The sequence below is a fragment of the Poecilia latipinna genome, unplaced genomic scaffold (genome assembly GCF_001443285.1).
Source record: "Poecilia latipinna isolate Pla-1442-1.1 unplaced genomic scaffold, P_latipinna-1.0 Scaffold405, whole genome shotgun sequence".
NCBI lineage: Eukaryota > Metazoa > Chordata > Actinopteri > Cyprinodontiformes > Poeciliidae > Poecilia > Poecilia latipinna.
Genome location: NW_015113021.1, coordinates 262,057 through 289,273, shown reverse-complemented (window position 1 = coordinate 289,273; position 27,217 = coordinate 262,057). Strand labels below are relative to the sequence as shown.

Genomic DNA, 27,217 nt, shown 5'->3' with positions numbered 1-27,217 from the left:
TTTCTTTAAATTGCATTTTATTTCAAGTGATTCTAAAATGAAAACCCATGAAGTTAAAAAACCTTCAACACTCCGTTTATATTTCCAATAGCACACAATACCTACTCAACGGCATACAGGAAATCCCTTAAGGTAGCCACATTATTATTAAATGCAGTCATTCAGAGGATGCAAAATGTTACCCAGCTGCAGGTTGTATTTTTCTGCTATGCGGAGGTTTTGTGCAAGGCCTCACTGCGCAGAAAACCCAACTCTGTATATGTAGCAGAACCATACAGTTCTGGTCCTCTGTATGAGTAAAATACACCGAACGAACAGAACAAGATGCACTTTAAAATGTGAGTTTGTGAGTTAAGAAAGAACGACAAGGTGTGTGATAGCGTCATACAAAGGTGCCTCACGTAGTTTGCATAAAGGTGTTCAGAAAAAACTGTAAATGTACAGTAGAAAAGAAAAGTCAAGGAATGCACAATAAGCATAACAATATGTGCATTGCAGGGCTCAGTGCTGATTTAGAGCAGGAAGACGTCTGATCTCCAGTGCAGGAACTACGACAGCATCTTACGAGTTTTCATGCTACAAACGGATGTTTCTAGAATGTTTCAGTGTAGAGGCAGGTGTCAGTGGAGAGGTAGAGAAAAATACAAAAGCACCTCATTCCTCCAAAGCACTTCTACTCCACATTTAACCAGAAAACATGGCTTTCCATTGGTTTTCCTCAACGTCGACTCCCCAGACCTGGTGAAGATCTGTCCTTTGGATCCTGAGAACGTTCCTGTTCAATGTGCTACATCTACTCCTACTGATGTATGTCAATCAAATTCAATTTTATGTCTCCACTTTACAAACTTCTCTCACCTGTCAGGCTGATAGTCGACACGCTGGAGCTGAAACTGAAGCAGCAAAAGTGGAAGAGAGGAACCCTGGTTGTGAAAACATATTCCTGGGTGTTTGCGCTCAGGAACAGGTTTGGATTAACAAAAGAACTTCAGGATCGATACAACAGTCGGGGTTGCACACTTAAAGGGTCACACAACTGAAGGCAGCTTGACTAAAAATGTACATTTACTCAAATATCTCAGCTTATGTGTTACAAAGCTTCTGTCAGAAGCTGACATCTGCTTAAAATAAAACAGAACTCTACAAACCTTTTAGCCAGTACAGAAAAAAAAAAACATTAAGAAATATATATATATTAGTCACCAGTAGCACAATTATTGGCACTCCTGTTAATATGTTGTACAATTCCCTTCTGATATTTGCAAAACAAAGAATCTTCTAAAGTTTGGAGCATAAAGAGAGAGTGATCTTTGACCATTCAATGGTCCAGAGACAAGTTCTCCAGATTGTCTTGGGCTCTCTCTAAGGTTTCCCTTTCTTTGATCTCTCTTAGATTCATAGGATTTAACTCTGGGGGTTGAGATAACCATGAAAAAAGTTTGGTCATGTGTCAGCCAAACCATTTATGTGCTGATTTGGCCATAAACTTTAGATTATGTGGACAGACCCAATGATGCTGTGCAATGTTTGCAGGAACGTTAGAAGAGAAACAGGCTCGCAGAATCACAGACCCTGTGATTCTCAAGCTTACTTAGCAGTGTGAGGTGATTTCCCCCATGTTCATCCTTGTTCCACACCAACTCCATCTGGTGTGTTTGTGCCCAAAAAAAATCATTCTGAAAACTTTTTTTTTTTTTTTACCAAGGCATCATTCACAACTACTTAACAGCACTTAATGATTATTCTTGCTTTTTGTTGCAGTTCTCTAACCCTGATTATCCTTCTTAATTATTGCTCTTAAAGATGGTAAAGGCCAGCTTAGATAGGAACTTCAGTATTTTATTCTAAGAATTTTCCAACATATGAAGACTTAATGCTATGTTTTTATTGACTTTTCCATCTTGACAGGTAGCCAAGGGAAATATTTCAATCTCAGAAAACGGAAGTGTCTGGATTACTTATGAACGTTTTTAGGAAAACCAGGTCATATAAAAAGTAAACTATAAAAACAAAATCTTGAGTTATACTCATTTTACATAGTAAATGTGGAACTGCTGATTTCACCAAAAAAGTTTATTTTATACACCTGATATATTTTTCTGCCCCCTGAATAATTTTACTCAAATTATGTAGTAGATTTTAATTTCTTTACTTTTTTGTATGAGATAATGCTCCTGAAATGAAAGCTGAATATATTTTAAGGCTTTTCACATATCTTTGTCAGGGGTGCCAATAGTTGTGAAGGGAAGTATATCTTTATCAGCATCTATATCAGTCAGCCTTTGTAGGAATTTATCTATCTGTATGTTGGATATGGACATAAAGCTGATATTAAGCATCCTAAAAATTTTACTCCAGTAAGTTCCTAAACCACAGTAAGAATTAAACACTTTTATTGTATAAAAGTAGCTAAACCCTAAACAAATATGTAGCGGCAGGAAAAGCAAAAATAAAATTATTAATAGGATTAATTGACGCTTTAATCCACTGAAATTCAGTACTACAGGTGTCACGTCTACCAGAGCTGCTAAACTGCACCATGCTGCACACAAGGTGAGAAAAATCTAACAACACGGTGCATTCTTTCTGATGACATAAAGTTTAACCGAGAGCATCGTTTGCTCGTCAAAATGAGATAAAATAGAAGCTACAATTGAGGTTTTTGCAGATAGTAGAAGATGACTTTGGTTCATAAGGCTGCAGCTTCCTCTGGCTCAAATCAGTCAGGTTCACTGACTGCATGAGCAGCTGAACAAGTATTCCTCTGCTCTTTACCGACTCCAGGTAAATCAAGAATTAATCTTTGTTAGTTAGGTTTCTTTCTTGAGCATTTTAACCTGGACTCTGTTATGAATGTCTATTTCAGAACAATTTATGAAAACTCTGGAAGTATCTTGTAGCTAAAACACCTGAATGGACCAGCTGTGGCTTGTTTTTATTACTGCGGTTAGTTGCCTATTTTTTGTATGTGGTTAGTGTAAATATGACAAAAAATAAAAATAAACAACATTTTCAATGCGCATTTGATACCATAATTGTAAAAAGGCAAATGTGTTTCATTGCTCTGACTTCTCTCTGTTCACATCGCAGAATGAAACCCGCTAGAGTTCATCTCAGCAGTCGGCGTCAGCGCTAATGTTTACGTGCTCGTCGTGGTCGCCGTTGCCAGGCTCCTCGTGGTCAACTCCGTTCGACTTCATCTGATTTTCCTCATCAGTGCTGTGGAGCAGAGACAGAAGAGCCGCCGATATGTGATTTAGTGTTCAAAACCACTTTCAAAAGTACTCATATCCCTTGAGATAAAGGCGCAGTCCACCTTATTCTTGCACCCCTAAAACAACATTAGTATACCTTTAGAAGTCACTTAATTAGTAAACAGGTCAGAGAAGAGATAACAATGGGAGAACTGCAGCAATCTACAGCTCTCCTGAATAAGCTTTTGATGAGACAACACTCTAGCATCCTTGTCCTTATTGTGAGAAGAAAGCCATTGGTAAAAAGAAAAACACAGGAAGACCAATTTGCAGTTTTAAACATGGTAGAGGAACTATCATGCTTGTGGATTCTGCTTATCTCTAGCAGGGACAAGAAAGCTGCTCAGAAATGAAGGGAGGATGGAACAAGTTAAATGCTGTCAAAGATACAACCCGGAGTCAAAAACATACATCTAAGGCTTAAGTGTGCATGAATTTAAATCTTAAAGCTTATTATTTTGAATGGTTGTTACGTCCACCAAGGGCACAACATACTTGAGGACACGAGACAAAAGATGAGGGTTCAACAAAATATTTTATTCATAAATTCTCTTCACTTTGTTTTTCTTAATTCAGGTTCTTCTGCTTCTCTGTGAAGAAAATAATATTCAAACCCTCAAATCCCGTGTTCCAAAGAAAAATAAAGAAAACAAAACCCCGAAAGTAGTAACAGAAAGGTGCACCTGGTGAGCCGATCAAACATAACAAAACGGTACAGCAGGGGGCCAACCCTATACAGGGCCGTCGAAGCCCCTACTCGTACCGGACTAAAACAAAAATAACCTAATGCAAAAGAAAGATCGAAAACAGGACAATCGGTCCCACCAGGCCAAAATCACAACGAAAAAACAAACAAACAAAGGTTAACAAAGATACCGCATGGCAGGCTGGAACCCTCAGCTGCGGCCCACAGCAGCTGGTGGTGGTGGAGCGAGCGGAAGCAAGCGGAGAGGCGGAGCCCAGGCGGGAATGGAAGGGAGGCTCCCTACATGCTGAAAGCCAGCCTATTTATAGGCGGACCAACAGCACCACAAATTAACGTAATTAAATATCCAAAAAGAAATTATCCAAACTCCAAATTATATTTACAAAATGTCATTTAATCAAGGTCTATAAGAAAACAAAAGTAGACAAAAATCATAATGTGCCCGAAGCACATAACAATGGTCTAGTCAAATCAAGACCTAAATCAGACTAAGAATTGATGGAAAGAATTAGAAATTGATGTTTGCAGATGCTAATCCTCCAATCTGACTGATCTTAAATGACTGTCAAGAATAATAGAAAAAAACAACACAGCATAGATGTGCATCGTTGCTACAGATGAACCCCAACAACAGTTCACTGGTTCCAGTACCGACGCTGGTGGCTGAATAAAACTGATTGGTTAGCATGCGACAACTCAAGGCTCCACATATTTAAAACTAACTGATCATTTGTTCCTCATATTACAGACGCTGAGATGCTTCACCTGCTGATGCAGCCATTGCTGACCGGAGACTCTGACATTTCCTTTTCAGACAGAGAGCTGCAGGACCTCCTCTCCAGGTCAGAGCGCTTCCTTGGGGCCACCGCGGGGCCCGGCCCGGAGCCCCTTCTGTCTGGACTGACCCGGACGATTCCTGCCGCCTCACAGGGGGCGCTCTGGCCGCTCGCTCCCTCTGAATCTTTGCCCGAATCGCTGCTGGTGCGTCTGCCATTCAAGCTGTCAAAAGAAGAGACGTGGCTCATCTGGCCCTCACGTTCATCTGGAGGTGGAAAGGAGAAACAAAAACACAGATGGATTTCTGCCTTAAAGGACAGAAACTAGGGGGTTGTTGATATTCACTGCTGAACAGGAGGTGACGGGTATCTAAGGTTACATTCACACAGCAACTTTATCACAGCAGTCTGAACTCCTGACTTCTGATCCTTTCACACACATACAAAAAACAACAACATAGTAATTATAGTGAATCTGATCTGTGCCACTTTTACTTTACTAAATTTATTTTACTAAATCGGTTAAGAATCCGGTCATTTTTAAAGCGTTGGATGTCTGAATTGCCATGTCACTTTTTATCCAACTTTGATGTAACATACGTCATAATTCTGCACCAGAAAAAGCCAGATACAATGGCTGAAAATTATAATTACAAAAATTACGAACCTATGAAAGAAGTCTGTGTCACTGAAGTGTGTCACATCACAATCCCACATCCAGTCAATGCTCCATAAAAGGCCTCCGCTAGTAGTTGTGCTTTCTTTTTATTAGTTTTCTTCATCTTGTTTTGTTATTGCGACAATACTGCCGGCTCCCACTTTAAATTGATCCAAAGACGGCGGAAGTAATAATCTACATTATTATTTCTGTAAACAATGCATTGCAGTGTGAAGTCTATGTTCTTTTTCTGTACATGCGAGTCGCTTTCGTGACATAAAATGTTCACAGAAGCTCGACTGATGTTGGATTTAAGTAGTAGTGTGAATGACCACATTATTAATTATGACACTGATTAATAATGTCCTGCTGTGTCCTTATGAAGCATGAGGCTGGGCTTCTGGCTGGATGGATGGGTTCACCTCCTGATCCGGCCTCTCCAGCCTTGTTGCGCCGGCGCCTCAGGATGACCTCCAGCTCGCTGTCCTTCTTCGCCGGTGGTGACGGTCCAGACGGTCCAGACTCTTGGGAGCCTCGGCTGGGACTCCTCTTCACCGTCTCCTTGAGCAGAACGGAAATGTCACAGCATTAACGGACAGCGATGAAAGTACATCTATCATTTATGTCTCTCTAACTTGTTGGTCAGACTAAAGTGAACTTAAACTGTACAGAAACTAAAAAACGAAATAAAAATATTAAAATCTGAAACCACATCTTCAACACTTGGTATAATATGTATTTTACCAGGATGCATTTTAGTTCGTCCATGGCGCTTTCCTGCTGCTTCTCCTCACAGGGTGGAGGCTGCAGGGGAAAAAAAAAAGAAAAAAAGAAAAAAAGCTTGTGATTTCCTACTTTTCACATTATTAGAGAATAATTTTAAGATAAGGTCTGAGAAAATACTTTTCGTGCGTTTTAATGATTAAAAAGCTTTGACATGCCGCAAAATGTTTCCATTTTAATGTAATATAAGCAGAGTTAGGTTGCCGGGTTTAGAGCGACTGCAGGTAGGAATGATCTGACTGTCCTGATTGATGCAAGCATCAATATACTCACTTTCACTGCTATTCTCTTTTGCAGCACAAAAAGAAATGAAAGCAGAAGGGAAAGAGAAGAGACACAGAACAATCAGAGTCCTAAGAGAATCATTAGACATCCTGGTCTTTATAACAAGATAAGAACCAGGACAGAAGAGGAAAGAAACAGCAATCTGGGTTTCCCTGCTTGAGATTTGTGACATTATTAGCATAATTAAAGCTCCGACAGCAGGAAAATACAAGTAACAGCCAGAAAAAAAAAAAAAACACAGTAGGAGACAACAGTGGCATACTGAGAGAAGACAAAGAGCCCATTCACACCTGGTGCTAACATTCATCCCCTGATCGTGTCCTGGCAGCGTTGGAGACGTTTGTTATCCCAGACCACCCTGGGAGGTGGTATCTGCTTTAGTTTAGTGATGTAATCCGTTTTGAAGGACCACCCACTGACCTGCTGCGACCCTCCTCAGCCAGGAGCGATATCTGGGTGTCACAATGCCGTCTACAGACAGCAGCTGGGCAATTTCAAAGCAATAGCTCATGATTTCTTCTAAAGATTTTTTTTTGTCAAACATTTTTAGAAACTTGCTCAAATTATCTTCATCTAGAAGCATAACTTGAGTTGAACTGTCACAATAGATCGCAGGATGCAGTATGGTTGAGTTTTCTCTGCAGTGTGATTATTTCTGAGCTGATTGTCGGCCTCCTGCTGCGGATACTGTGCTGTAAAATGCCCTCTGTCACTTACATTACAATACAAGCTCTACAGCAGAGCGCCACATGTTTACTGACTTTGTAGCACAATGTGTGCAATGAAAGTGTGGAGAGGAGCTGCATCAACTCATGTCAAGTCAGATTATTTTATTTTTACTGGCCTAATGACAATAAAATCAGTGTCTGGAGGGGCCATCACAGAGGCCTGACCAGTTATTTGACCTTATATCAAATATAAGACCAGTTTTTAGATGCTGTTCTCACCTTAGTCTCCTGACTTTTGACGGGTCGCAGGACTACCCCGTGTTTGATTCGCTCCATCATCTCATTCACCGCCTTCACCTTGACATCGTCCACGCCTTCAGCAGCTGCCGACACCGAAAGAGAAGATTATGACTTATTTATATGACAACCAGACAGGGGTAATTAGGGAACACAGAGGGAATACCCAAATGTGCAAATTGAAAACCCATAGGGCCGATTACATATCACTACAGAAACAGTAGCAATTCCAAAATAAAAGCTGATTAAATAAGTGATCTGTCACTAGACTGGATCATGAAGCAAAGGAATAAGGTGCTGGCTGACTGGCTGTTGAATGGAAACTATAAATCGATTCTCACCTGGAGTTGGCTCCACTTTTGCTTTGGAGCCTTTGGATGACTTCCTCATGATGGCAATCAGAGAACTAAGAAACAGAAAATCTCATTAGAAGTAAGAACTGCTCACTCGTTATCTGAGCTGCTTGTGAATATTTTCTGTCAGTTTTTTTTTATGTTTAAAGTTTAAACGCAGGAAATAAGATGTGCTGCTGCATCGCAACCTCCCCCCCGACTGTGATACTTCTAAGTATCTGCTGTTTGTTGAGAAGTCTCACCTGAGGGGGTTGCATCTGGAGGGGGGTGGAGGTGGCGGAGGAGGTGGTGGGGGTGGAGGGGGTGGAGGCGGCTGTGGAGGAGGTGCGGGAGGCGGCGCCACCCCAGGTTCTGGGGGAGGGAGGCTGGTGTTGTCTGTTGTCTTTTTCTGGGCCTCCTGGAGCTCATGGACTGTGAAGAGACGACAGATCAAACCACAACCTCAGTCACTATCACTGTCAGACGGCTAATAAGTACCGCAGATACGGCAATGAGACGGTTAGAGATAATTTCTGCAGAATATTAATGAACACATTAACACTGGAAGCCATGCAACCCATAAAAAGAAGGTTGAACTTTTGATTTATTATATAATATTCAAGCTAAAGTCAGCTTGTGGTTTAGGCCCTGTGTGACCTCACTGAACTGCTTCTCATGCAGCTCAGGGGTCAAAAATTTGTGTCGGCATCAGTGAAATCAACAACTGTTACATAAATGCACAACTGCATCACTTTATTTCGCCTCCCAACAACAGATTCATGACCTTACAGCTGATAATTTTATTTTAAATTACAGCTTTAACTTTCATGTAAATTCTTATTTTCCTTTTTAGAAAAACAATTTTGGATGGATGGAATTTTTTAGTTATTTTCCTGCTAATCAGGAAACAGTATTTTATGTTGCTATGCAGATTTTAATTACAGTACTATTCTGTCTGCTCTTTTTTTAGCCTACAAACGGCCTTATCTCCACTTCCACCCACCTCTTTTCTCCAGCTCCTCATTCTTCCTATCTGTCTGCTCCAGACGTCCCTCCACCTCCTTCTTCTCCACCTCCAGCAGCTCCAGCTGTCTCTGAAGGTCTTGCAGCTGTTTCTTCACACCGCTTTCCTGAAGCTGGACCTCCAGACTCTGCACCTACGGCCCCACAAGTAGACAAGTCAGACAGATACAGAGCAGGGTTAAAAGAGGTCTGCTATTAGCCTTTAGGTTTTCAGCATCATGCAACACTGATTATTTAGATTGGTGCTAGTCCTAAAGCTAAGGCTGATTTCATTGCATAGATCAAACCAACTATATGTAGCAAACTATTTCTTTTCATCTAGTGTTTAGTGAGTCAATCAAATTCTCAACAGAGCACAAATAAAAGGTCAAATGGATTCAGGTGCATCTCCACAACTTAAAATGTAATTTAAATTTTTATTTACTTCAGCAACTTAGCTCAGGGAGTTTTACAATATTTGACCTCAATACTAAAGCTGCTTCGCATGAATTATTATACCAATATGCAGCGTGGCATCAGCCTGTGGTTCTGTTGGCGTTGTTCAAGTAACAACCTTGCATTGTGTGACCTGTTGCACATAGTGTTTCTGATTTAAGAAAAAGGCTTATTATTGCTCTTCTACAACTCCTTTTGCTGCAGGGAAATTTTACACACTTTTGTCATTTTCATTTGAAATGTGAATATCTGCCTGATTCACTGAGAGCTTTTCGGTTTGCACTCGTTGCACCGGCAAAAACGTCATAAAGATCAACAAATCCTAGCCTCTCCTGACATTAAGAGTAAGGCTGCAGGAAATAAAGAGGCTTTTGGATTTACCTTCTGCTGATGCTGCAGACGCTCCTCCTCCAGGGTTTTAGTGATAGCAGCGATGTCTTCCAGAGCTTTCAGCAGCTGAACGCTGGGCTCAGCACTCTGCAGCAGCAGCATGCTCTGCCTATTGGCCTCCTTCTGCTTAACAAGCATCTGAAAAAAACAAACAAACAAAAAAAAAAAACAGGAGGCAGAGACAGAGAAAAAAGGCGATTACTGGAAAGAAAAGAGGAAACGTGCATTAGCCCTCTTGCCATCATCTTCATTTATCAGCTATGTTCAAAGTTTGTATGAAACACCCGACATAGGACCTTTCTCAGGTTATTATCACACATCAAATTCCAACATGGCAATACGGATCGCAGCTGCAACATTTGGCAACTCATCACTCAGATTATATAAGCAAGTTATTAGGTTGGTCTCAAAAATTATGAATTACAGTAGACTGAGGGAATAGCTGCAGCTCCTGTGTTTCCACCACGTCTAATAAATGTCTAAAACAGTTTGAATATTATTTCCTACAGTTTTAATCCAGTGTTTCTATAACCTCCTTCTGTACCTCGTGTGCGTACGTCTCAGCTTTGACTCTGAGGTCCTGCTCCAAATCAAGCTGCTCCTTCATTCCTTCATACTCCTGAGCTGCCATCATAGAGACTGTAGAAACATACAGAGTATATGAGGTTAAGCCACAAACATAGCATTAATGTCAAATTTAACATGTTACTAACTCACTAATTGCTCAAACTGTCTTCACTCTTCACCATGAATGTTCTCAAAAATATGTGAAATTGTTTTTTTTTTTACATTGAAGTTTTGTGTTGTAAATTTGTGATCTATCTCAAGACATAAGTGCTGAAAAGTGTGTAGATGCCTTAAAACTTGTCTGCTTACGGTGTATTTAGGTTATTTATGATCTATTATCTAATTAAGTTGGTTGTAAACTCATAAGTCCCTTCGCCTGTGACTTACCTCTGTTAAATCTCTTGATTGTTTTGCTTTGTTGCTCGACTGTTTCACGAAGCTGTTTCATCTCCTCTTGACTTTTCTCAGACTGGTGAGAGGAAAACAAAATGCCACGAACTCAGCATCACTTGAAGAAGAAGTAAGGAGTCAAAACATTTCATAAGAGGAGGGCGTGTGTGTAGATCCATTCTCACCTGTGTGGTCAACTCCTCGATCTGCCTCTGCTGTTCGTGAATCTGACAGACAAAACCTTTCTTCTCCTCCAGTAAACCGTTTACCGTCTCTCTCAACTCTGGTGGAACAACGTTTTGCAGTTTGTAAAATGTGTTATTTATTTATTAAACAAAATTACCCCCCTAAACTAGCAATGAGTTACAGTGAGTTTTTCTGTCACTGTGGAGATATTTTGATTCGGTATCTTTGCAGGATTGTTTTAATTCAGCCATTTGAGACTCTTTCTTTATTATTAAAGTCTACAGAGTCTTCGATGTTTTTCTGGGTTACTTTATGACTTTCTGGATGAGTGAATGATGTGCTCTTGGAGTGATTACTTTTTCAAATAGACCCAAGTTCATTTAGATAGGCTTTTCCTCATAATAAATGAAATCGTCACTTCATAAGGTGAATTAAACTAAAGACAAACAGAAAGATAAAGGAGTCTGGAAAATGTGACATTATGAAAATGAACATATCAAGAACGAGAGGCTTTGGTGAGACACACAATGTCAGGCCATTTTGGCTAAAAATATGCAGTTTGGTGTTTGGTGTTACCTTTAACCTGTTGCTGGCACTGAGAGAAGGTGTCAGGACTGTTTCCCACTGAATCTGCAGAGTCTCCGTCAGCTTCGAGCGCAATGCAGTCAGAGATGCTTGGCAGCAGCTCATCCAAACAAGGCCGAGACGAGAGGCTCAGGTACTTCAATTTTCTGTTCTCACAATTTAGCTGCGCATCAAAGATAACAGGGATTAACAGTAAGAGGCCTGTTCTGCAACTAAATTCAGGTGCATCCTGGTTCAACCATTTACTCTTTACGTCACTTCAATAAATCCAGTTGCTTTCACATTAACACAAAGATGATATAATGAGAACGGCTCTGCAGAGTCATCCTGACTCATCTGTTTGCCCCCATTCTCTGGCCTGCGCCACCTGACACTGCTGATTATCTTGCATCGATTACTGAGTGTTAAGGTGTGAGACAAACCTTCGTGGCCAGGGCCTCTGCATTCTCTCGACAAGACTTCTCAATCTCGAGCTGAGTCTGCAGAACGCCCACCTCCTCAATCACCATCTGAGAAACTAGTGAGAAACACACAGAGACAGACACTCTGTAATGTAGGTGCCCACTGCCACAGCACGAAGCATCCCACAATATCATTCAAAGAATTATTGGGAGGTTTGGTGCTTTTACATAAATTTCAGTCTAGTTCTGACAATTTTCACAGGATGTTCATGATTTGTTAAGCCTCCTTGCTCTGACCCATGTTTGTTCCGGCATAAAGAAGCCTGATGTCTAAACATAACTGAAAACTTAATGAACTTGTTTTGAATTGGACGTTAGAAACTTTGTTACCTGCAAACTGACATGAAAGATTTGTTCCCACCTCTTTAGTTTAGCTAAAAGTTGAGTTTCACTGTGAAAAAGGTGATTCCCAGAATTCCCATTCTGATCTGTAGAAGACTTAAAAGGCTAATGATAAAAATAAACAGATTTATTTTGATGGTTTCAGTTTCACAGATCTGTATTCATATGCCTTTCTTGCAGTTCAAACAGCTTTTAACATCAGGTTATCAAAGATCCATGAGAATAAATTTCCTCAATAGGGTCGTTAAGAAAACTTTCTACTGAAACCTCTTTAGACCGTCACAATATGATAGTCACACATTGCCATGTTGTCTGTTGCTTCTTATGTTCTCATACTCATGAACAAATCAACTTTTTAAATTTCCCAAAGCCGTTACAGATTAAGAAAGTCGGGCAAGATGAAAAGACAAAACGATTAAGAAAACCCCATTGCAAATACAGCAGCAAGAAGCAAGTAGATCCAATGAATAGTGAGTGTTTGAGTTTGAAAGGAAGTAATTATTGCACACAGTTCTGTAGTCTCCATTTGAGAAGCAAAAAAATGATCTAAAACAACAAAAAAAGGATCCTTATAGACAGAAGAATCTAATGTGAATAGAAGACTGGTTTTCAACTTGGTACTGAAAACCAGTTCATCTTCAGAGATTCACTACTCCTCAGTTATTTTAGAATGACCTAAATATGGAGGAAATCCAGGTTAAAACTACAGCAGTCACTGAATAACTATTCCAGTTAGTAAAGAGGCTGTTTTAATCGAAATCTTTCTAAAATCCTGAGCTTTGCATCACCGTACCTTTATCTTCCTTTATGACCATGGCGTTGGGATCCATCACTAACTGATGACTCTTCAAACAGAAAGCATGTGGATTTCTCTTTTCTTAGCTCTCCAGTGGGTTTGAGAAAGTTCTTCACTCCTGACTGACTGATGGGGAGTTTCTGGATTAGAAACCTTTTTTGGTCGGCACACTTTCAGAATCGCTGAAGTCCTGTGACCCACCCACTGGAATCTGTGGATCATCTAGATCTTTGTCATCCATGACTTGTTATCTGCCTCCCCCAGAATGTTTCAGTCACATTATTCATGGTGACAATGGTTGTGAAAGCACACAAAGAGCAAAAGTGTTTGATAAGATAAAAGGAAAGGGTGTCACTTCTGATAAATTGTAGTTTTTCCCACTTGGAAAACCAGTTTGCCTTTAGCAGAGACTGGAGATCAAATGTGTTTATAATGTGTTTATAATCCAATTATAAATCTTAATGTAATCAAGATCAATTGTTGAATTAGTCTTTTAGTCGTGAAAATCTTTTAGTTGAGAGTTAAGTGCTGTATGAATCAACTAGAAGCAGGAAATGGGAGCAGCAAAAGAGAAGGACAAGACTTTGAGGAAATGAAACCAGTTTCATTTGATGGGATGAAAATCTTTTAAAAGGATCAGCTGCAGGAAAACGCACTGACTGAATGAACAACAAAAGATCCTTCAGCTGTGAAAAGCAGAAACACCATGTGAGCACAATCAGCACACGTATATTTTTCCACAGTGTTTCGTTGAGGAGGTATTACAGGTTAAAGTCAGTCTTGATTTAAATATTATGTGAGTGAATTTGTGTTTTGGTGTAGCTTTGGTGGGGTTGACATAAAATGTAGGCCGTTTAGTAGAGGGAGACATAAAGGCATAAAAGTAGATTAAAAGGCAACGTTTATATTTCTAAATTCTACAAATAAAGCTAAAGTTGTAGAATCTGAATATTTCTCCAGGTCAAAAGATAAACAGTCTATGGTCATAAAAGTTATATAGGGGTGATGTAAAAGGTCTCAAAATGCCAATTCAGTCCTTTAAAAACTTTGAGGATGTTTCTACTGTAAAATTGATCTGAGGTGTGAAGTTTGACAAAGGACTGGATTTCCGTTACTGCATATGCAAGAAATTTTCCAAGCTTATTTCCATTGCTTTTTGGGAAATAATAGGTCACAGCACAATTTCCCCAAAACTCCAGATCAGTTCACCATATCACACCAACATTTCTTACAGGTCTGCCTCTCTATACTTTATGGTCAAGTCTGCACCTAACCATAGCTTAGCTGTTTGTGTTTCTTGCTAGTTAGGTATAGTCATGAACTATAATCATTAATAATAATAAAATACTCGAATACAGTTACCTATGATTTGATTGAAAGTGTTCCTTATTCCTGTTGGTTTGTGTCTGCTTCTGCAACGTATTGCATTGTATTCCCCCGATCCGACCCAAAGAACAGTGAGCAACCCCCTACTGGAAGGTACCATGTACGGATTTGCAAAACAAGATTTTCTTGTAGAGCAGAGTATAGAAAAATCACTTAAAAATTGTGTAAATGAACATGACAAATGGATCCTGTATGTATTGGTTAAAGTCAGCTGCAAAATATCCATATGTGCCAAACTCTTTGTTGTGATTTTGTATGTGTTTTGTAATAAACTAAAAACTGTGAAGATAAGAAAACAAACATGGTGAAATAAGTTTTAAGTATACTTTAAGAGATGTTAATAAGAATAAAAGAAGGGATCAGCTGTTAAAATGTACATAAATTGACTTCATGGAGATAAAATAGATAAAATTGGAAAACAAAATGAAGAACAAATTAATCTGATGTGATGACATACCATGTCGTTTCTGGGTTGTAACATTTATCTGACAGGAATTGCATAGTTTGTCTAAGTTTAGTCTTCTAATAATTGACTCAAAATGTGACACAATGATTCATCCCACTTTCTTACTCTGTAAGATCTGAAGGCTAGTCACCAATAGTAAAGAAAAACTGACCTGTGTTTTTAACCTTTAAACTGAATTTCAGCATTCACCATGATTAAGCCATGAGTAAGACTAGTGATCATTGGCTCTGAGCGTCACTGACATCAGCTCAGCCAGTAATGACCGGCTGCATGTCCTCCGTCTTCCTCACTGGTTGTTAGCAGGCTGTAAGTGAAGCCCTCCTGCCTACTGAACGCACCGTCAGGTTTCAAACAGACAACAAAATGATCTTCTGCCTGAAATACTATGATCAGTCCACCCTCAAAGAGTCTGTTATTATACACTGTCATGTTATTGTAGAAACTGGGCTTTTATGTACAGATCAGTATCACAGCTCCTCTGTGCACAGATATGTAACTGAGAAAAACACGGTATCAAAACTAGTCCATAAATTAAGGATTCTTTTCTAAATAGTAACCGATTTCTGACTATTTTTTTTCATCAGGGCAGAAATTAAAGGGTAGTGTCGGAGGCGGGGGTCTTTTGGTGAAAAGTTTTGTTTTTTACCGAGAATCCTGGCTTCTATTAAACAATGAGCGTTGGCGGCCACTTCTGCTCAGGTTTGAGAGCCAGCTCCTTTTGCTCAGGGAGAATGGTACTGCAAAAAGGTTGTATGTTTCCTTCGGGTCGGGGATAAATCTCTGCCTCAGACAAAGGAGATAAAGCATTTTGGTGTCTTGTTCCTGTGTGACGTCTGGATAGAGCTGGAGGTGGATATATTTAACACTTTTCAGTAATGAGGGTGTTGCTCTTCTCTGTTGTGGTGAAGCAGGAGATTTACTCATCCATCTACATTTCAGGGTTTACCTATGACCATGAGATATGAATAACGACTGAGAGAACAAGATCTGAATTCTTAGCTTTTGCTTCGCCACATCAAGTCATTTGTGATTATTCGGGTATCTGATCAATAATTCAGCTGAATGTCTCAATTTGGAGGTTTTTAAGAATCTCAGTGGGTGAAAGACGAGACCAGTCTTTGTCTTTATTCACCCAAAGAAAATGTGACGCTTTTGACCAAAGTTTCAAATATAGCCTGAGCAAAGAAAAAGAAAATCCAACACTTTTAATCACATTTACAGCACAGTAGATGTCATTTTGTGGACTTCTTTTAACCTTTAACTTTTCAACCACAAACTCACTTTGTTTACATGAAAGGTGATGTTGCCTTTTCAGTGCTTGAGGGTATAAAAGGCAAAAAGGTCTTGAAGAAATGTCAGAAATGTTTCTATTCTTAAATAAAGTCCCTCTGTAATGCGTTTGGAAAAATCCAGAGCTAGAGCTCACGAAGAGCAACATCAGTCTGTCATATTTAAAAACCCAGGATTTATTTCGTTTCAGAGAATAAAGACGCATCAGCATCAGCATCAGCATCAGGACATGCCAGTTATGGAATTTCAATGCTTGGACCTCCTGGTTTGCTCTCATGCTGAGCAGTAATAAAAAAAGCCAATGGGACTAAAGCCACAATAAACCTGGATCTGTGTCAGTGAAGGCCCGAGGCACGAGTCCATTATGCTTCCCTCTGACTGGATTGCACATGCTACTCAGGTGAACATGACTAATGCTTTTCCACCAGATGATGTAGCCTGGGAGCAAGATGAACATACAGGAGAGGGACCGCTGGTTTTAATGTGATTGCAAGTAGTGAAATGATTTTATGGAGCAGGCTCTCTGTAGGATACCACTCTGCAGCTGCGGACGCACAGCAGCGGCGGCCGGCTTTATATTGATCCGATATCCATAGCACAGACAGATGCTTTCATTTCAAGCTGCACAGAAATTAGGTAGGGATCACATCAGCCCCTTTTATTTTAAAACACTGGTTGCTCGGATCTCAGAGACATAATGTTGTTTTAGAAGATGGATTAAAGTTTAACTTCTCTATTTGTAGAATTCACTGGACAAGTAAAAGAATCAGAACAATTAGAACCGAGCCTCCCCTCCCCCAACCAAAAAAAAAAACAACAACAAGGAAAGAGATTATAAGCCACACACATTAAGTTTTAATAATATTAAAGGAAATGTCTGAGCCAGAGTTCTTCTAAGGACAGCAAGGGAGGGAATGAGATCAGGCAAGGCTATTGGGTCAGTCTTTAATGCTTCATTCAAAGTTTAATGCTTCAGGGTGGGTCTAGCTGGGGCTGGACTTATTTAAACCCTTGGCATATTTGTTCATATTCGTTCAGACGCAATGTAATTCCACTCTGCTTTAGGCGTGTGGGGTGAACACGTCACAGAAAGGCAGAGATGGAGAGATGATCTTCCACTTAGGACAACAGTCAATTTCCACAAAACGTACAGTAGGCTGTAAGCAGAGGTGGGTAGTAGTTACATTTACTTTACTTTACTGCACTTTACCCTGTTTAAACATTCCCTGCTATAAGTTTGCGCAAGAATTTCACAAGTTTTTTTTATTGAAAACATGTTTGAACACATGTTTCTCCTGCTTGAACCAGTTTTTGGTCATTATGTTATTTATTTGTATTAGATTAGCCTTTAAAGTACCTGAATTTTCCTCATAACTTCATATTTTTGTCAGTCTGATTACATCATTTTTAAATATTACATCAGTAGTTATAACTCAGTACTATATATATATTGTTGTACTATTAATTTATTTCTTGGATAGCTATATTTTAGTTTTAATTGAGAAAATATTGTGAAGTAGTGCCACTCTTGTTTGAGTGCAATTTTTGTTCTCACCTCTGCTTAAGTGGAAACAATATGAAGGTTAAAACAACAATTAAATTAACTTTTCACATTTCTTTTTAGAATAAAAAACAATTTATTTGTTTGTAATGATAGACAAGTTCCTACAAGTGCGAAGAAACTTTTATTGCCTTGTTCATCGTCCGCAGCAGCTCTTCAGCTCAGACGCAAAAGAGCAACATTCAAATCTGACCTTTACTGGAAAGTCGCAAGAAAATATAAAGCATTGTTGAAAGAGTCACAAAATTACCTGTTTATGTTTGGCCATAAGCCTCAGTCAAAACTAAAATAAATAATTCGGAGGGGTATTTGATCAAGCCTAAAATGAAATGCATTTTAAGCATAATGTGAAAACTTAAGCACATGTTGATTCAAAAGCTTATCTAAGGAGTCAGCCCAGAAAAACAAACAAAAAAATCCTCCTCAACTTAAAACTACACCATTTCATTTTGACTTAACAACAGGAAAATATTATTATTAAGGCTGACCTTCCCTCCACCCGGGACTTGCACAGTTATAGGATTAAGAAAGGGGCAGCTAACGTCTCTGTTAACCCCACACATCCTGGACACTATTTAAACTTTTACCTTTACAGAGCACCGTTTGCAAGAAACAGCCACCACAGAAACATGTTTCTTCCGCCAGGATGTCTCTCTAATGAACACAACAAGCACATTACCGCATGAGTAGACGGCTACTCTGCAGTGAAAACTAGATAATAAAGCTGCACTACCACAAACTGCCTGTCTTTTTTCCTTCTCTGTGTAAAACTGTCTGTACATATGCAAACATGTTATTCCTTTCATCCTTTTATTTTATTTCCCATGAAGTTTATCTGTTTAGACTTTTGTTTGCACACTGTAATGTAAAACCGAAGTCAATTTCTTTGTTTATCCACACAAATTTGGCTAATAAAGCTGATTTTGATATTAAGCTTCATTAAGAAATATTTTAAAGTTCGATGAACAAAAGAGATGGTTTCCCTTTACAATACATCCAATTTACAAACTTGGATATTCTAAACAAGGTTTATATAAAAAAATGCTTCAATTTTTTTTTTTTTTTTTTTTTTTTTTAAAGTGAGCTAGTGCAACTTTTGGAGTGAATGTACGTGGAAGGATCCAAGCTGATCCATGTTTGAGGCAGAATCATGCTGTGGGATGCTTTTCGCCAGCAGAGACAGGGAAGATGGTCACTGCTGACAAGAAGCTTCCTGTCCAGCATGACATGTTTTTTTTAGTTTATTACCTACATAATCAGTGTTAAACTCATCCAGTCTCACATTTAAGTTTCAAACAAGCCTGAGCTGAAGTAGCTGACTGGTGGCCAATTCTTATTAAAACTATTTAAAAAGGCCATCAGAGTTAAAGTATCAGGTAGAGAGGTCGGGGAGGAGTGACAACACTCTCCCAAACTAGCACTAATCCTTCTACATCTCCTGCTGCTCAATAATTCATGTCAGAAGGCTTCAATAATTAATGAGAATAACATGACAAGAGCAAGCGCTGTTCCCTTTGGGGGCAGGGCAGTGAATGAATAAATGAGTGAATGAATGAGAGACTGAGCGCACAGAGTGACGAGACTCGCAATGAAGACGGGGATCAGCGATTCTGCTGACTACACTGAGAATATTAGACCCAGTTCTGCAGCTGCTGACGAAGTTTTGACATTGAGGAATGAGAGTTTCAGTCACACTTCAAGACTTTTCCCTCCTCTCCAGGTTTTCACGGTCACATGCATTCAGTCAAAAAGAGTAATAAGTGATGCATCCTTAGTATGTTTGTAACTCTACACCATCCCCAGTGAACAAAGCTACTCTGGTCCCTTTTACATGTCCTATAGTGACTTTAAATACTCAATAATCATTTTACTCTCACAGCAAGAAGTTAAGAAACTAAATTTCAAAGAACCTTTTCATCAAATTCTTTCCTGAAGAATAGTGTCATCTGGTCATATTTGCATGCACTGCCTATATTTCTTTTGAATTCATACATGTATTTGTTATCCTACAAATTAAGGCTTCCAACAAGACAGAAAATAAGCAGAGTCGACCTCCTACCAGCAATGTAAGACAGTACTAGACAATCAGGAAAATTCATGTAACCTGCACCTGAAAATGTTTCTGTTCAGCCAAAGTATTTTGCTATTTGGTTAGCTGCAGAAATTACCTCAACCTTAAAGGACATTTTTCTTGTTAATATACAAAAAAACATTTATTATTCAGTTAATTTCTTATTTAAAATAATTTAACTGTGAAAACGCATTAGAGTTAAGCAAAGGAATCTCTAAAGCACTTCTACGGTGGTGGAACATAACTTTGACAGTGTTTATTTTTGTTTTAAATTTGCTTTAATTAAGAAATATAAATGCACTAAAGTGAGATCTAATAGACAGACAATACATTTCTATGCATGTTTCTCTCAGTCTGATTATCGAGCAGCTTCTCCAAATTGCATTAAAGTCATTATAGAACAAAAATGCTCTTATGATAGAAGGAAAATATGGCAGGTTTAGTGGGTAACCCAATCGTCTTATCGGTTTAAGAGGAGATGCTTCATAAAAGCAGATGAAACCAAACACTGAGCTGCACCTCCAGATGGAGACCGCTGGGTTCTCCGGTTACCTTTTCAAAGGTAACGTCTCACTCAGTCGCAGCCGGGTGAATGGACTCACCCGAACTACTGACCCCTATCATTTTAATATGAGAGAATTGAGCCATGAAAATGCAAATTAGCAGAAATTTAAAGATTTCTCTTTGCATTTTTGTAGCCAATTTTAAAAACCTGAATTTTGGTCTCCATAATTTAATATTCTGTTCACATCTTTATCACCAGCTATCAGCTTGTTTTATCTTCTGCAATGAATGCAGCCCAATTAAGATTTTTTTTTTTTAGTTTGCTAAGAGGAGATAATATCAAAATCTCTTACCTCTGTAAATAGTCATATCTGATGGAGTGCAGCACCGTGTTTCAGCTCTTGACTGTCTGGATTTAAAGGTTAAACTCCTGCGAACTTAAATGCGCCGCTGGTGTTGGCTAAGTTACCTCTCAGTTACCATGGAAACGGAGAAGTCCTGCCCTTTTTTCCCCCTTAAACACACCCATTAAGAGAACAAGGTGTCAGTGATGTCATGCCAACAGAGGCGGAAATGTGTGAAGGGTATGGTAGAGAGGAGAAAGATGAGCAGGATGGTGAATCTGCATGGGTTTTTTTTTTTTTTTTTTAATGGATGCATTAAAAGGTTAGCAGCCTTCTACACTGAAAAGAATTATAGGAGTTTAGATTCTCTTTAGTATCTGAAAAGTGAGGTTCCAGCATTTCCAAGTTATTTCGCCGGTTGAGAGTTGCTTTCCAAGAAAGTGCTCGCTATGTTTCTGGAAATTGAAAGTTATTTTCCCTGAACCTATAAGTTACTTTACTGGAACATCCAGGATGATTTCTGGACCTGCTATGGTACATTCACTGACCTTTCAGTGGAAAAGCTTTCAGATTTTACAGCTTTCCTGAAACTTACATCTATGAGATGCCAGAACTTAAAAGGGAATTTTCTGGGTTCTTTATAGAACCTCAAGTTGTTTTTGAATCCTTAAAAGAACTACAAGTTTTATATCCTAGAAATTAAATTTTATACTCCTGGAATATAAAAGGTATTCTTTGGTGGTGATCTCCAGTGGCACCATGCAAAACCATTCACATTCACAAAAAGACAAAACATAATCTGCAGTAGTTCCCCATTTTAGCTATAATTATAAGTCTCTATCAACACAACCAAAAAGCAATTACATTCAGAACCCTTGTGATGAATCCAGCTTGTTTCTTCTCCTAACATGCAACCTTTGACTTCACAGAGAAATATTTAAGCGTCACAGAATGTGGTAAAATAAATCAAATCTACCAGTATCTAATAAAAGAGAGAGAGAGAAAAAAATTCTAATAAGTTGAAATGAGCCAACTCTTTTTTTCATGAACTACTTATTTCAAATCTCAGCTTGCTTTGGTTGTGTCTCTGTGATGATGGAGCTGTTGGAGGAGGTGGAAGGAAGTAGGACTCACCTCGTTTGATATGTTTGAGCTGCCTCTGCGCCTCGTCCCTCTCCTCAGTCAGCCTGTTGCACTGCGGGAGCAGACAGCAGGTCAGACCGTTAGATTGTGTTTCACAAAAACACAGAGCACACAGGTCACCACTACTGCCAGATAGAGTTACACAAACACACTAAGCAATTTAAGCTCTTCACACATAATGGTCATCATGGAAAAAAACTCAATATGCAATATTCTGAATATTTTTCAGCAATCGCCGAGTTATCAAACTATAATTCAGCTCAACAACGGCACACATTTTTTTTCTGAAAAAACTGAGAAGAAGAAGCAGGGAAAAAAAAAAAACATACAGCAGATTTCAACAGATAGCTTGCAAGGTGCTTCGGGTATTCATTTTTCATCTCTAAAAATAAATACCTGAAGCACAATCAATGAGGACTTCTTCTAATGCCTTTAAAAAGAAAACAAAAACAAAGGGGAGATGTTTGACCATAATGTACAGCACTATGTTTGGAGGGAAGGCAGCATATCAGCACAAACACCTCCTATCAAATGTACAGCCTGACGGCAGAAAACCCACAATTTGGGCTTTTTCCAGCTACAGAATTTGAGCTCCTTACAAGCATTGAGTGAAACATAAACCAATTTAATTGTGAAAAATGTGTCACACAGATTCTAACCTTCCAAAGTGTGGACATCTAAGCAAACATCAGATTTGAAACTCTCACAAAAAAGAGCTGCATTTTAACTTGTTCAGGATAACTAGCGGGTTAATGTTGAAGCTAATGACAAAACGGTCAGCAGGAGACTCAACAAGTATCGGTCGGTTAGAAGGGCTGTAGTAGAAACTATGCTTAGGCCTTAAAAGAGATAAGTAGAAGCAAATATCAGCAAACTTCAATGATCTGAAGCAGCATTGCAAGCAATAGTTCCTTCCACAACAAGGTGAGAGACGGTCGTATAAACTCATTCCATATCAACTGTAAAGCACGGCAGTGGCAGCCTAATGATACGGGCTTGAATTGCTGCCTTCCAGTTACTGAATCTATCATAAACCCCTCTGTGCTGGTACATCTAAAAAAAACATTTTCAATATTGCGTCAAAGTGTAACTGTGCTACATTTGTGCAACTTCACTCAAATGTGCGCAGATTGTGTTAAAGTGAGACTTGTTTTTGTGCACAAGCTTAATTGTTCTGATGTTGTTCTCGTGGAGGTCAAGTAATTATACAGTAAACAGTACTTTGGTTAACTGTAAAGTATTTCTAGTGATACTGAACAAGCAGCAAGAAAGTGACAGATAATAATGTGAACAGCTGCCCTCCAAAGACACATCAAAGAGAGGCATTAGCTGCTTGTTCTCACATCCTCGAGTATCTGAGGTTTGCATTGTTTCCTGTTCCATATTTAGAATGGACGGCTGTGGAGATGTCTGGAGGTCAGGAAAATGAAATTTGAGTGGACAAAATGGTGCATTTTCAGGAGTGTAGAATAGAACAGCAGCTGAATTATACTTTAAACTCTCAACTAAAAATATTTTGCTTTTTTTTTCCTTCTTAAAGTTCATCTTATATTTACATCACCCTCGTGTCAGATGGTGGAAGTGATGTTATTCATTCACGGACGTCGTTGGATAAATCCAGTCTGTAAAAAAAATCTGTTTTAAATTCTTCTAAATAAATGAGTTTTCATTTACTACATGTCTTAAGTAAGGCAGCCATCAGTACTAAAAATCATGGCTGCCATTGCTCACACCAATCTCATCTAAAAAAAACTGAGTGTCATCTTCTTGTGCTTCCCCAGAGTTCATATAAATGTTTCTTTTTCTCTGTCGGACAGATGCAGCAGAACTTTTACTGACCACAGTCGAAGGAGGAGTTTCCGCAGCGCTGCGCTGACATCCACATGCTTCATTTGAAATGGTAATTGGAACTCGTAAAGAATTCAGTGACCTCTCGTGCAGCAAAAACAACAACAGTGCAGACAAAGAAAACTGTCCCTGTGGGTTCAAAAGACCTCCAGACATCACTGAATATCTACAATCTTTTAAAAGGAACCAAAGAGAAGAGAAAAAAAAAAAAAAGTAAGATGGTTTCCAGAAATCAGGCTACACAGGGGTCAACCTCACCATCTAAAATCCTAACCAGTGTTCAAGTTTAGATCATAAGCTTAAAATAAATAAATAAATAAATAAATCTATAAACTGTTAATCTGGGCATCCACTGTTGGAGACAAGTGAATAAAATGAACATTATACAGGACAAAACAGTCAAAAGGAGTCAACATATAGAAAATGAAAGACTTTTGTTGTCTTCAAACTTTTTCAATGATTCAATGTTTTTCCAAAAAATAGTTATTCCTGGCCAACATATGATGTTTTGGAACCAAGATTAACATCTACTAAATAATATGCAGCACATAGTTTTTAGAGTGTTAATCTGACTAAATATTATCACTGTTTGCAAGTGAGGTTTAACATAAGTAACATACAAAAGATACAGAAGCCCACACACACCCACTGAGATTATTTGTCAAATAAAATGCTTTTAAGCTAATTTGGGCAAAAAATGTAGCTTACAAATTGTTCGCATTTCAGTCTGTGTTCAAAACTGCAACAAAACCAGACTGATCTCCCTGGATAAAATCTTCATCCTGCTCCTTTTCTCTGCTCCAGCTGCAGGAAGCTCTTGGCCCAGATTTGTCCCAGTTCTACCTGCTTTCTCACAAACTGTCATCTTAGATTTCTCTAAGAAGCCCATCAAGAGTAACAGGTTCACTGAAACACAGAAAGACACTGATGCTGTCAAGGTAACCAATAGAATATCAGCACCCCAAAGAAAACTACTCTTTATTCATTAATAAAATGGACCAAATCGGGGAGGCTCGTGACTCTAATCAGCTACTCAGTCTTCAAGCTGTCATCTTCTCTCAACCCAAAATGACATTTAATAACATTTCAGACAAGGTTGAGATCTTATTATTGGGTAAAAACGAATACTACCAGTTGTTGATTGAAATAATCACTTATTTAATCAAGATACAATACTGGTGTTATATGCAGGAAGAAAACAATCAATTACATATAGATTGTTGTTTCTACCTGCTACATAAATGACATTACAAACCAAAACAAAGCCATTTTAGACCCTTCAGACTCATTTTATTGTGTCTCCTCAGCCTCCATAGGGTGGCTCAGGTGGGTGATTATATGACCTAAATAAATCACAGAGGGAAAACTCGATCATGGAGGGACCAATATGTGCACATGTGAGCTGATTTATCAGACAGAAAAAACATGAAATGTTGCTAAAGGTAATAAAGGTCACACACATTATTGGTACTTTAAATTAGCAAGAAATACCCATTACACACCCCCTACACTACATTTGTAATATTAACCATAAACACATATTTTTGTAGCAAAGTTATAACGCAGTATGACTCTGAAGTTTTATATGTGAGAGGTCAACATTTGGCAATAAATGTAGTATCACTAGACCCTTTGGCATTTTCCAACAAAATATTCACAACAGAAAAATTTATGTAGTTTTAAATTTAAAACAAATAAAAGGTTTTTGTATTTAAAAGAAAGAAAAAAAGTTAACTAAATTGGCTTTCATTTTTGAATTTCTGATCATTTTAATTTTTTGTTCTGATGTTGTCCGTTTGTACTCATAAGTTGAAATTTAAGTTCAAGATTGAATAAATTACAAGTTTTAACTGTAGCTTGAAATCTAAATTTTGTCTTGAAAGATCAGGGTACTAAATATAATATTAATAGAATAAGCAACCTCAATCTTAAAATCTGATATGTTTGCCAGGTGTATACACATAAATAAATACTGTACATCAAAAAGTGTACAACTGTGAGAAGGAAGACAAATGATATATTATTTTAAATTTCGTTTGCAACACTGAAGGAGATGCAAGATATTTAGGCTCCACAGTAGATAATCTGCAGACAGGGTAACTATTAGTCATGCACTCCACAAATCTGGTCTTTAGGAAGAAGTCGCAAATAAACAACCATTGTTGAATGAAAACCATCAGTGGACCTGTTTTAAGATCTATGTGTCATGTTGTGTAGAGGACAACAAACATGTGGAAGAAGGCGTTCTGGTCACAGGAGATTAAAATTGAAGTTTTTGTGTTACTAACACGGCACATCACCTTGAACTCACCAGGGTGTCATATGGTGGTTAAAGAGTCATGCTGTGGGAATACCTTTCTTGTATAGGAACAATGATGTTGGTCAGAACTGATAGGAGGATAAACGGAGCCAAACACAGGGCAGTAGTAAACATAAAACTTGGAATATTGGAATAAAACAACCCTAAAACATCCAGGCAGAGCTACCCTGGAACGGCCCAGTCAAAGCTCAAAAACACACTTCATACAATCTGAGAGTGAGTTTGTTTGATTAATGTAAACAGACACTTATCCCAAAAGTCTTGGTGTATTGCAGTCAAAGGTGGTTCAGCAAAGTGTTAACTTAGGAAGACTGAAAACAAATGCAAGCCGTTTCCAGGAAAAAAATAAAACGACTCCCATCCACTTCACAATTATTCACTGCTTTGGGTTGGTCTGTCACATAAAATACAAATAAAATACACTTAGTTATTTTCACATAAAATGTCTAATAGCTCAGTGTAAGGAACCTTTTGCGCAGAACTGTATCTTTTTTGATGGGTCAATATGTAATTTTGCTCCTTATATGTCTCATTTATATAATAATAATAATAATAATAATGATGAAAAAAGGGGTTACATACATAGTTCCCTAGTTTGCTCACATACCCTGCATGAATTATTATTATTTTTAAATACACAAATAACAATTCAAACCAGAGGCCATTTATTTTCTCACCTTAAAATTACAAATCAGATATTACAACCCGTTAAAATGCCTGACAGATCTCTACTCAACACCTGTTTTTTGAGAGAGAGGATCAATAAATGAAGGGTGTAGTAAATCTAACTTGTAATTCCTCATTTGCGTGAAAATGGCGAGTGCGGGGCGACTGAACCAGGGAGGGGTCTGGCTCTTTCATGTCTCCTGCCTCCATGAGATGCCGGCCGGCGCATGCAACCAGCCGGCAAAATGTCCCATTGGAGACGGAGAGTAAAATAACTGTGTTTTTTTCAAAACTCTGGTACGCTTCATCTGCAGTAGAAACGATTTGTATGAGAAGAAGGTGGGGTTGTTAGTATGTTTTATCGGTTTACCTCTGTTTCCATGTGTGCTTCGCTCTCCTCCTCGCATCCCTCCGCCTGCGCGGATGATGAGCAGGGAAGCATTATTTCCAGAAAAAAGACTGAAAATAATCCCACTGGCGCACGTTTAACTTCAGGGTGACCCTAATAAACGAATTACTCTAGAAGGAGCTCATAATCCCGTTGTGTACGGATGATTTTCTTTCTTCCAGACACATGGGATCGAGCGCAGCTCTTTGGTCCTGATAGTCCAAATCCTCTCCCTCCTCCTTTCACTGACAGCATCATCTGCCCCTCCCCTTCCATCCAGCGGTGGAGTCAAGTCA

General features: G+C 38.7%; 1 protein-coding gene across 6 annotated transcripts; it reads right to left on the bottom strand.

The window, feature by feature from the left end:
* Window positions 1-27,180, bottom strand: shtn3 (shootin 3). Of its 6 annotated transcripts, none has more exons than XM_015037426.1 (17): window positions 26,904-27,180; window positions 21,691-21,751; window positions 11,758-11,852; window positions 11,327-11,498; window positions 10,750-10,847; window positions 10,562-10,643; window positions 10,152-10,246; window positions 9,599-9,745; window positions 8,763-8,916; window positions 8,023-8,191; window positions 7,769-7,833; window positions 7,410-7,513; window positions 6,451-6,465; window positions 6,139-6,198; window positions 5,817-5,952; window positions 4,726-5,002; window positions 1-3,219 (listed from the first exon to the last, which is right to left on the bottom strand). In XM_015037426.1, exons 1-17 carry the CDS (start codon window positions 26,973-26,975, stop codon window positions 3,114-3,116), a joined length of 1,908 nt encoding a protein of 635 aa, XP_014892912.1. In that variant the 5' UTR covers window positions 26,976-27,180; the 3' UTR covers window positions 1-3,113. The 6 variants fall into 6 exon arrangements, with proteins under 6 accessions (XP_014892912.1, XP_014892911.1, XP_014892913.1 ...); XM_015037425.1 differs by having other exon boundaries at window positions 5,817-5,955; window positions 26,904-26,975; XM_015037427.1 differs by lacking the exon at window positions 6,451-6,465 and having other exon boundaries at window positions 5,817-5,955.
* Between the last annotated feature and the right edge of the window lie 37 nt (window positions 27,181-27,217).